The sequence below is a fragment of the Bufo bufo genome, chromosome 5 (assembly GCF_905171765.1).
Source record: "Bufo bufo chromosome 5, aBufBuf1.1, whole genome shotgun sequence".
NCBI classification, from domain to species: domain Eukaryota; kingdom Metazoa; phylum Chordata; class Amphibia; order Anura; family Bufonidae; genus Bufo; species Bufo bufo.
This window is the reverse complement of record NC_053393.1, coordinates 525,125,636-525,137,866: the sequence shown is the minus strand read 5'-3', so window position 1 is coordinate 525,137,866 and position 12,231 is coordinate 525,125,636. Positions and strand designations below refer to the sequence as shown.

Below are 12,231 nucleotides of genomic sequence, written 5' to 3'. Positions count from 1 at the left end.
TGTTTAAACAATTATAGCACAGTTTCTGTAAATCCAATCAACTTCATTTCACTTCTGTGTGTGTCTCCTATATGATATATTTAACTGACATTTTTTATCGTAACAACCAACGATTTATACAGGAAAATCATGACGATAAACAAGGTTGCCCAAACTTTCGCATCCCACTGTAGAGCTGCAATACCAAGCACAGCCACTATGCAATAGACTACGCTGTGCTTGATATACAATGAGGAGGCCTCAAGGCTTGGATGCAGATTCGGACCCCCACCGATCAGAGGCATTGCAATTCATCATATACAGAGCTCCCTAACAATATATTCGGCATGATTTACATAGACGTAGAACATATATATTCTGGGCTGGATTCAACTGAAAGCACATGGGACAGCTGTCCTGGTGCTACCACCACCTTGGTCACCTAGGAGATGTTCACCACCCACCCTTCCTGATACGAGTTAGCTGATTCTATCCAGTTAAGAAGTGGGGGAACATTGCTACCACCTGGTCCCAGAGCTAAGATGTGGCCCCCACCCCCATATTAAGAATATGTGATTAACATCAGTGTGAACATAGCCTAAAAGGGTTGCCCCACGATAATACAAGATAGGTGGTAAGTATCTGCTCTGAGCACCTATGTTATGGTGGGACATCCCCTTTTTCCTCTTCCTATCCACATCCCTTGTCAATGGTGAGCCCCCTTTACTACTAGTCAGTTGGGGGGCGCTCTTCTCACTCAGCTATGTATAATATGGCTTCCCAGGGATCTTCTGCAATATGTGGTGTTGGTGGCCAATTGCTGGGGCTTCCAGAGGCCAGTTCTATATATATATATATATATATACATGTCTAAGGTCTAATGACCAAAATAAGTGGTACTAGTCGATATGTACGGTAGCAAAGTATTGGTGCGCGTTATATAATACCATCCCCCAACACCGTATAGTCTTATACCAAATTAAACCAGTCTTCTCGATCACACTAGGCTTCAACACAGTGCCTTACCGAGCTAGGGCTTGAATGACGTCTGACTTTGGGAGACTCCTTCCCCACGGAGGCACTCTTAAAGTTAATGCATGCATTGTTTTCAGAGTGCACTCTCTTCACCTGGTTTGCAGACTTTTCGAACGGGTCAAAACTGCTCTGAGTCCTCTGAACCCGGACTTTCTTGTCTTCAGGAATGGTGTCCAGTGGTTTGATCACAGAGTCCATTCCCTGGTAGTTGCGTGTGGACATCTTGGTGACACATATCTAGAGGGGCGAGAAGGAAAGAGCTTAATGTAGACAACCGGCCAAGTTAGACTATCGCTCAAGCCATGAGTAGACGTACATCGTGTCCCTGAGGTCTGAAAGAGAGAGGAATCGTTTTTTGCTTGATAGTGGGAACCCGCTCCTTTCGGGGGAGGAGGGGGGACATTGTTTGTGGAGGACTCGACAATGACTTGAGTAATCAATCCCTAAGTAACAGAAACGTGAGACATATCATCTGCCTGGTGTAACCCAAACAGAACCAGTGACCGTCACATAATACAAGCAGCAGCTGTCCGTACTGCAGACCTGCAAAGAAAGGCTTCCAGCTAAGCCAAGCCTATGTAATGCCATCTAACCGTTCAGGTCCACCTATGCTCATCTTATACCAATACGTTACAAATTAAAATAACAATTCCCTAAAATAGTGATAACCAATCCTACCTCGTATGACAATGAGAGGGCTGCAAAAACATGGCTGATTTCTTCAGCTCCACACCTGTTCACAGGTTGTGTGTGGTATTGCAGCATCCATTGACTTCAATGACACTGGACTGCCCTACCAGATACAATCCAAGGGTGGCGCTGTTTCTAAAACACAGCAGCATTTTGTATGTGCCAAGAGGCACTAGGAATTAGAGACCGACAGTGGACCAGGAACGATCAGCCGGGGATCAATAAGGTCACTATGATTATTTTTTTAAAATTTTTTACATCATTCTGAGCCCTTATTATATATTTCTTACTGCCTGGACAACCCTCTTTAACGGATGAGAATAACAGCATACTTGATAATCGCTATAAATGCAATTCCTTAATGACTTAGGCCCCTTTCACACGGGCGAGAATTCCTCGCGGGTGCAATGTGTGAGGTGAACGCATTGCACCCGCACTGAATCTGGACCCATTTGTTCAGATGAGCGGTGATTTTCACGCATCACTTGTGTGTTGCGTGAAAATCGCAGCATGTTCTATATTCTGCGTTTTTCACACAATGCAGGCCTCATAGAAATGAATGGGGATGCGTGAAAATCGTAAGCAAGTGCGGATGCAATGCGATTTTCATGCATGGTTGCTAAGGAGATGAGGGATGAGTTACCCGGGACCCTATTTACTTTATTATTTTCCATTATAACATGGTTATAATGGAAAATAATAGCATTCTTAAATTCAGAATGCTAAGTAAAAGGTCCATTGTGGGGTTAAAAATAAAAGTCGGCATCGTCTTCTTTCTTCTTCTTCTTGCGGGACCTGGCTGGAAAAGGACCTTCGGTGACGTCATCGCGCTCACCACGCGTTGAGCGCGATGACGTCAGTGTAGGTTCTGCTGAATGAAGATAGAAGATTTCAATCTTCATTCAGCAGGACCTGCGCTGACGTCACCGTGCTCACCACTTGGTGAGCGCGATTACGTCACCAAAGGTCCTTTTGCAGGTCCTGAAAGAAGAAGCAAGAAGAGGATGCCGGCTGCGCAATTAATTGGAACAGGTAAGTACATTTTTATTTTTTTTTTAACACCTTAATCTACATTTTACTAAGCATTCTGTATTAAGAATGCTATTATTTTCCCTTATGACCATGTTATAAGGGAAAATAATAAAATCTACAGAACACCAAACCCAAACCCGAACTTCAGTGAAGAAGTCCTGGTTCGGGTCTGGGTACCACAGTCAGTTTTTTATCACGCGCGTGCAAAATGCATTGCACCCGCACGATAAAAACTGAACATCGGAACGCAAATCGCAGTCAAAACTGACTGACATTGCGTACCTACTCTCACGATTTTCTCGCGACGCACTCACATCCTATCCGCCCCTCACACGCTACGCCCGTGTGAAAGAGGCCTTAGGTTCCTTTTCTGATATGATGCTTCATCAGGGAGTTTTCCAGACATCCTAATGAACTGAATTGAGTTTGCATTGCTCAAATAACTTTGGGCAGCCGCGTGGCCCCTCTGGTCTCTGCCCATTACAAGTTGGTCACCACCAGCTTTGAAGCATGCCAGTCATTGTTCTAGGGGTTCCTTTAACACCTTGCTTTGGTGTGCATATGCTTGGATGTTGGCATTGTAGTTCTGAATTTCTGGCACCATGCTGGTGATTATTTTCAAATGCGCTAAATCCACTGGCTGAAGTGACAAATCTAAGAAAGAAACCAAGATGGCGCCTATGTAAGTCAGTGTCAGACCACAGACATGAGCACTGTCTTTCAGACGCCAAGGTACTATTCCCATTACTGTAAGAAGGTATTTTGGGGACTGTTACAGAACATCTCTGGCACCGTATTGGGCATCTTTTGTACTTTATGGGGCATCTTTAGCACTGTATAGCCCTTTTGGCACTATATGGGGCATCTTTGGCACTGTATGGAGCATCTTTGACACTGTATGGAGAACTTTTGCCACTATATTGGGCATCTTTGGCACTGTATGGAGCATCTTTGGCAATGTACAGGGCATCTCTGGCACCGTATTGGGCATCTCTGGCACTGTATAGGGCATCTTTGGCACTGTATGGGCATCTCTGGCACTGTATGGGGCACCTTTGGCACTGTATGGGGCACCTTTGGCACTGTATGGGGCATCTTTGGCACTGTATGGGGCATCTTTGGCACTGTATGGAAATTTCTACATTGTACATTACAGGTATTCTGGGGCACCAGTGGAAGGAATAGTGGAAACTATGCATGCCAATAGGAGTACAGTGGAAATTAGATCCACGCCGTGTTTAAAATGTTGGGGGTTATAGTTTGCACTTGCCAGTGTTCAGTGTTATCAGGATTTAACAATCATCCAGGATGAAGCAACAACCCTGAGCAGAGGTGTACACAGATCTCAAAGGGACCCACAGCGAAACGTATTATGGGCCCTCCTGCACCACTCAGTTTCCCCATATTCATGGGTTCCAGCATGGCCAGGCACCACCAGTCTCCGTTGACTTTCCTGCATAAATGTCAGCTTTTGGTCAGGATTTATGCTGGAAAGAAACTGGTCCCACCACTGGATCCCACTATAGTCAACGGTGACCCGGTGGTCTGTGGTAGTATCCGGCTATGCCAGATACGGTAACTCCGGTAGCCTGTTTCTCTGCTGGAACAGACTACCGGATTACCTGTACTTCAGATGTGAACCTTCACATAGCATATTATAAAACTGGCTGCCTGCAGCCACCACTAGGGGGAGCTCATTGTACAGGAATTTATACAGTTACTAGAAGCATTAGAATCTCTAGGCACTGAGCTCCTTCTAGAGGCAGATGATGGTAAATGAGGATAAATCTAAATGTGGTACAGGAGAAGCAGTTCAATGCCGGGCCCCACAGCACTCATGTGATCTGCTTCTATGGCAGGTATGCCACTGACCCTGAGGTATAAGACATAGTAAATAATGCTGGGCACTGACACAAGTGTCCAGTAGGTGAGAACTGCTCCTTTAGAAAGCCCTTAGCTGACTCAATAGCGCAGTTGCTGGGAGCTGATATTTTGCTTTGTTTGCAGCCTTTACCTGAAGGTTTGAATGCTTCAGTCTATCATGTGTAGCATCTTTAATTTTTTTCTTGGCAATTATCGGGAGGGGTTTCAGTGAACGATCGGTTGATTCAAATCCCTCCTTTGATAAAGTCACATTGCCCGTCTACACAAAAAAATTTAATTTCCATGTCTACATAAAAGATGCCATCTCCAACTAAACCTTCGACCTTTGTGTTTACATTGTACAATCATCAAGAATTGCAAATGTCCATTGGGTTGCTCATCTGCCTATGTAAAAGTGTCTTGAAAGGGTTGGCCAGCGGAGGACATAATTGTCAGGAAAAGGCACAGAGTTGGCTAAAAACAGTAAAAATTACTACCTTCTGGACAACACCTTTAAGAAACACACCCTGGTAACAAGTGATTGTCTTTGGGTGGAAACTATTCTGCAAGAGCCGGGGCCTACTGGAGGTTGCTCTGGTAGGCTAGTGTGACCTTGCCTGTCCTTAATCTGATACAGCAAGCACCCCAAATATGCTTTGACTATTGCTTTATTAATGTATCCGTGATTATATAGTCCTTGGACTACTGTTTCACAAACAGGCCTATGGAGAAATTATAATGATCATTTTGTAAGGGAGCTGATGGATTGTACATCTTAATTATATATTATATTATTTAGTTCAGTGTGCGCTATGTCCTTTACTCTCCTTCTGCCAGTAATCATTAAAGGGGTGGTTCCAAAATAAAGTTAATGACATCTGTAATGAAAGTCAGAGAGGTGTCGGGCTAGGGCTGGGCTACCAATTCTGAGAATAAGTTGTAGAAATGATGCAAAGCCACCAGAGGATCAATGACAGTAAAAACACCTCTCCATTTCCAAAATGGACTGGTTGTGGACCCCATAGCAGGACCCTCTGTAATCTGTCAGTCCTGATGAACAGGTCCTAAAAGTCTAAAAAAGCTCTACAAATATTTTATGAAACATTTAGGCCTTCACAAAGGGTATTATTTGGCAAATCCAGAATCAGAATCAAAAAGAGAAGATTCCTCTGCTTTTGGGTCCACTCATGTATTTCTTAGGGAGGACCTGGGACACTGTCTGTTTTAGTAAATACTTTACATTTTGGAGCATTTCTTCTTAGAACTCTGTGTTGTCCGTTCCTCTGCGACTTCTCCTGGAATTGTAGGAATAAATTGACAACTGGCTGTTACCATTCTCCTTACCTACATCATCATCACTGATTGGACTGTGTAAGGACATGGCCCAGGAGAATGGCAACACCCAATTGTCAATGCATAAATACACCTCCACGAGAAAGAACAGAGGAGTGGCACAACACAGAGTTCTAAGGTGATCCATAATTGTTATTTTATGGGAAATACATGTACTTCCTAAAACAGACATATCAGGAGAGGTTACAGAAAGTGCTCCGAAATGTCTCGGTGTATCCAAGGCCTGAAGTTTATCAGGTTTACAGGCAGCACAGCTCCTCGTCTTTCATCCTAAGAAGGGATTGTGTTTCAATAGCAATATACAGTAGCTAGAAGTAAGGGGAGATAATTAATGGTGAAGTTTGAGAATATCGCAGTTAATCCGTTTAGTCATCTTCTAAATAGACATTTCTGAAACAGATGGCTGCATTGGTAAATGGATTTAGTGGCAGGCAAACATTTGAACAAAATTAGAATATGTTAATAAAATGCATGAACTCAGCCTTATGTAATAATCATCTCTGACAGCATAAAAATGAAATATTAAGGACGCTACCTAGAACATATCAGCAGACGAAGGCGAGCTCTGACCTGCTGTGGCACAAAGGCCTCCACTACCTGCAGCAAAAATTGGGCAATTTCCTAGTGTTAACTGACTTAAACATTTTACTGATCTTTAGCGTCTTCATGTCTTATACTCCAGTCTGCAGACTATATATATATATATATATATATATATATATATAGTTCAACTGGCGCTCAGTGTTACACTGAAACACTCCCCAAAGCTGTACTCCCAGTCTATCACACTTCCAGTCTAGGAACCACCCCCAGCTCTCCTTGGCTTCCTAGCTTATATAGGCCAGCTAAAACCTGGCCTGGATACGTGGGAGTAGTCATCCCACCCTGCTCTTTGACTAGTCCAATGAAACCCGGCTAGGGTTGCCACTTTTCCCAACAAAAAATACCGGCCGTATTAAGCTTGTGGGGGCGAGCTTAATACGGGGTGTTAAGTCGCCATCGTACTGTGGCTCCAAATACTATTAATGCCCCCATTAGTGCTGCCCAGAATTAATACTGTCCACATTAGTGCCCCCAGTAATATTAATACCCCCATTAGTGCCCCCCAGTAATAGCAATGCCCCCATTAGTGCCCCCCGCAAGGATAATGCCCCCCATTATTGCCCCCAGTTAGAATAATGCCCTCCATTAGTGCCCCCAGTTAGAATAATGCCCCTCATTAGTGCCCCCAGTTAGAATAATGTTCCCCATTATTGCCCCATTAGAATAATTCCCCCTATTAGTGCCCCCAGTTAGAATAATGCCCCCCATTAGTGCCCCCAGTTAGAATAATGCCCGCTATTAGTGCCCCCAGTTAGAATAATGCCCCCTATTAGTGCCCCCAGTTAGAATAATGCCCCCTATTAGTGCCCCCAGTTAGAATAATGCCCCCCATTAGTGCCCACTTTTAGAATAATGCCCCCATTAGTGCCTATAGTTAGAATAATGCCCCCAATTAGAATAATGGCCCCATTAGCCCCCAGTTAGAATAATGCCCCAAGTTAGAATAATGCCATTTGTGCCCCCAGTAAGAATAATGCCCCCAGTTAGAATAATGCCCCCATTAGTGCCCCCAGTTAGAAAAACTCACCTCCTCGATTTGCTCGCACCCATGTGAACGCCCCCTGCTGACTGGAAGCTCAGGACAAGACCTGCGCTCCAGCGTGATGACGTCTCACAGGTCCTGTCCTCCAGTCAGCAGCGCAAGCAAATGGTGGAGGCGAGTGTTTTTTTTATTTTTATTAAACACAAGTGGGGGGGAAGGTAAAGGCTGCACTAATAAGCGCTCCGCAATGGAAGCGCTCATTAGTAGCAGTCCTTGTAACAGTAGAAAAAAAATACCGGCAACGGCAGGCCACTAAAATACCGGCCTTGCCGGTGAGATACCAGCCAAGTGGCAACCCTAAACCCAGCCCGGATCAGCTGCAGCCAGCAGCTAAGCTACTACTAACAAGTGTCAGTAACCTAGGGTTACCAACGAAATGTTACCGGTTCATTTCACCGAGGCCAGGCACCTCGGTCACACGTATCTATCATCTACTATGGCACCTTGTGCCTTCTCAGATGCCCTTCCCCCCTCTGTCCAATGCTGGGGGCTTGGGCATCTTTAGCCACCAGACTGTGTACCCTTGACAGGGCATCCGCATTCCCTTGCATCTTGCCTGGCCTGTGTTCTACTGAGAAGGAGAAATCTTAAAGTTCAAGGAACCAGCGGGTAACTCAGGCATTATTCCCCATCTTCTCTCGCATCCACCTTCCCAGCAGATAGTATCTGAGGGAGTCTAGTGCCTAGTCTACTACATTTCATGGCCAGACACTCTTTCTCAATGATGGCATAATTCCTTTCTGCCGGGGACAGTTTTCTACTAAGGTATATCACTGGGCGCTCTTCTCCATTCACTACCTGAGACATGACTGCACCCAGACCCACATCAGAGGCATCGGTTTGGACCACAAACTCGCGGGAGAAGTCTGGGGCTATAAAAACAGGTTGCTTACACAGGGACTGTTTAAAGGGAACCTGTCATCAACGTTATGCTGACCTCACTGAGGGCAGCATAAAATAGTGACAGAAATGCTGATTTCAGTGGTGTGCCACTCATGAGCTCAATGTAAGTGGTTGCCGAGGACCAGGACTGCAATAGTTCACTGTGTTATGTGCGGTGTTACATAGGACTGCAGGTAACATCTATGACATCTGTACTCAGAGAGTTATGAGATGGTGGCGGTCAGACTCCTGGCACCCCCACCAATCCGCTGTTTGAGGAGAACGCGATGTCCCAGTGAGCGCCGCAGCCTCTTTTCTCCTTACCAAGCAAGCGATGTCCATTTGATAGCACTGCGCTTGGTATTACAGCTCAGCCCCAATCACTCAGATGGGACAGAGCTGCACCTAGGGCATGTGAACGATGAATGTGACGTCATATGGTCTAGGAAGAGACTGTGGCTCTCACGAAGCACCACAACCTCTTCATACAGATATAAAAACTTAAAATGGAGGGAGGAGCCTGAGTTGGGTAGACAGCCCCGGACCTATCATGCACTCAATCGCCCCTGCCTCCAGAGTAGTAATGCCCTCTGCACCCCCTCTATAGTAATAAAGTCCTCTGTGCCCCCTCTATAGTAATAAAGTCCTCTGTGCCCATTCTATAGTAATAAAGTCCTCTGTGCCCCCTCCATAGTAATAAAGTCCTCTGTGCCCCCTCTATAGTAATAAAGTCCTCTGTGCCCCCTCTATAGTAATAAAGTCCTCTGTGCCCCCTCCATAGTAATAAAGTCCTCTGTGCCCCCTCTATAGTAATAAAGTCCTCTGTGCCCCCTCTATAGTAATAAAGTCCTCTGTGCCCCCTCCATAGTAATAAAGTCCTCTGTGCCCCCTCCATAGTAATAAAGTCCTCTGTGCCCCCTCTATAGTAATAAAGTCCTCTGTGCCCCCTCTATAGTAATAAAGTCCTCTGTGCCCCCTCCATAGTAATAAAGTCCTCTGTGCCCCCTCCATAGTAATAAAGTCCTCTGTGCCCCCTCTATAGTAATAAAGTCCTCTGTGCCCCCTCCATAGTAATAAAGTCCTCTGTGCCCCCTCTATAGTAATAAAGTCCTCTGTGCCCCCTCCATAGTAATAAAGTCCTCTGTGCCCCCTCTATAGTAATAAAGTCCTCTGTGCCCCCTCCATAGTAATAAAGTCCTCTGTGCCCCCTCCATAGTAATAAAGTCCTCTGTGCCCCCTCCATAGTAATAAAGTCCTCTGTGCCCCCTCTGTATTAAAAACAAAAAAAACACAGTAACTACTCATCTTGTCCCGTTCCTGAAGCTCATAGGCTGGGTTCACACGGGCGTTGCGGGTGCATTGCGGGAAAAGATGCGTGTGCGTTTCGGGAACATGCGTGATTTTTCCCCGCGAGTGCAAAGCGTTTTAATGCGTTTTGCACGCGCATGAGAAAAATCGGCATGTTTGGTACCCAGACCCGAACCCGGACTTCTTCACAGAAGTTCGGGCTTGGGATCGGTGTTCTGTAGATTGTATTATTTTCTCTTATAACATGGTTATAAGGGAAAATAATAGCATTCTTTAATACAGAATGCTTAGTAGAAGGTCAATTGAGGGCTAAATAAAAAATTAACTCACCTCCTCCAATTGATCACGTAGCTGCCGGTGTAACGTTATATTTCCCTACCTCATGAGATTTTCCTATCCTCGTCACTTCCAGTCGCACTGGACATGACGTGAGGAGGTGTGCCGCACCGCGCAGGCGCACAACTACGGGGTAGTGAAATTTCACAGCAGAGTGCGCATGCGCCGGGAGCGTCGCCAGTGGTTAGGGCAGGGAAAAATTATGGGCCAGTGCGCAGGCGCGGTGATCGGATGGATGTTCTCAGCTGAACACCGGCCGACACTGCGCATGCGCTGGGAGCCTTACCAGCGGTTAGGGTAGGGAAAAAGCACTGGCACTCTGCTGTGAAATTTCCCTACCCCGTCGTTGTGCGCCTGCGCGGCATACCTCCTCACGTCATGTCCGGTGCGACCGGAAGTGACGAGGGTAGGGAAATGTAACATTACACCGGTCTCCTGTTTTTACTCTGCTATCAAGATCTCGCGCCTGCGCCGTAACGGTATTCAGTCGGCGCAGGCGCACTGAGAGGCGGACGCTCGCTCGGCCGCTCCATCCTCAATGCGCCTGCGCCGATGACGTCATCAAGTACACCCGGAAGAGATTTATTATTAATAATCGTTGGTGGTATAGTGTTGATAACTGTCATAGTGTTGATAACTGTCACAGCACTCTGCTGTGAAATTTCACTACCCCGTAGTTGTGCGCCTGCGCGGTGCGGCACACCTCCTCACGTCATGTCCAGTGCGACTGGAAGTGACGAGGATAGGAAAATCTCATGAGGTAGGGAAATATAACGTTACACCGGCAGCTACGTGATCAATTGGAGGAGGTGAGTTAATTTTTTATTTAGCCCTCAATTGACCTTCTACTAAGCATTCTGTATTAAAGAATGCTATTATTTTCCCTTATAACCATGTTACACCCGGAAGAGATTTATTATTAATAATCGTTGGTGGTATAGTGTTGATAACTGTCATTTTTATAAAATTATTTATTCCCATTTCGTTGGTGGTTTTTGTGGCAGCATGCTTATTACGTACATACTTACCTGATTCGAGCATCCAGCGACGTCACCAGACTCTCCGCCTCCTTCCAGCGATGCCGGCGTCTTCTCTTCCGGTTGTACTTTATGACATCATCGGCGCAGGCGCATTGAGGATGGAGCGGCCGAGCGAGCGTCCGCCTCTCAGTGCGCCTGCGCTGACTGAATACCGTTACGGTGCAGGCGCGAGATCTTGATAGCAGACAGGACCAGCCAGAGGACGATCCCGTCCGTTGGCCCTGTCAATCAACATGCGGAGGGGGCGTCTTTAGGATAGGAGGATGCGCCCTACTTGCTGGTAGCAAGGTAATTTGCATATTTTAAAAGTACGTTTTTAACATAATCTGCTGAACCGAAATGATTAATTACAGTACAGCTCACAGCCTGGGAGAAAAAAACCTCCCAGGCTGTGAGCTCTGCGCTGCGATTGGCCAGCGCTACAGCCTAGGAGAAGGAGACGCCGGCAGGACAAGGGCAGACTCTGCCTACTATAACCAAGTCCCCGAACATACCGGAGGACATAACGGGAGAACGGATCGGCGCCCAGGGATAATAGTAAGTGCAGTGAGATCCCCGGGCGCCGCTGTATATGTCAGGATACTTAGTTCACAATGTCAGGTTCGGTGAAAGGTCCTCTTTAAAGTTTCTCGGTATGACTGACGGACCAGGATGACAGGTAGAGAGGTGGCAGTCTACCTTCTGTTCAGGCTAATAACTACTATAAAACTGCAACAGTAATAACAGCAGCAACTCTAATAATACATTGGGAAATATGATAACATTATGTAACAGGAATATTAACAGGCTTTACCGCCACATGCTACAAATATGTATAAGGAGGTGCTAAAAAGAAGAGAATATGGGAACTAATGACACCAGACTGCGCAGTTATGGCGATTTACCCCCCCCCCCCCCCCCCTTGACTGGTAACAGCCAGATGGACCTTCATTGCAAACTACTAGTAATTCATCCATAACTTCTAGCAGGAATAATAAAGGAATGGCACAACACAGAGCCATAAGAACAGATGCTCCAGAATTGTTATTACATGGGGAGTGCAAGCAGTTATTAAAAACAGACATGTCA

At 45.9% G+C, this 12,231-nt stretch overlaps 1 protein-coding gene across 3 annotated transcripts in view; it reads right to left on the bottom strand.

The window, feature by feature from the left end:
• The window catches only part of CDK14 (cyclin dependent kinase 14), a 547,646-nt gene that overhangs the window by 412,879 nt on the left and 122,536 nt on the right, over positions 1 to 12,231 (bottom strand). For 2 of the 3 annotated variants that reach the window (XM_040431136.1, XM_040431137.1), the window contains one exon: positions 1,006 to 1,251. In XM_040431136.1, coding sequence (XP_040287070.1) covers positions 1,006 to 1,251 — 246 coding nt within the window. The remainder of the gene's footprint in view (positions 1 to 1,005; positions 1,252 to 12,231) is intronic. The other variant, XM_040431138.1, reaches the window with a different exon arrangement.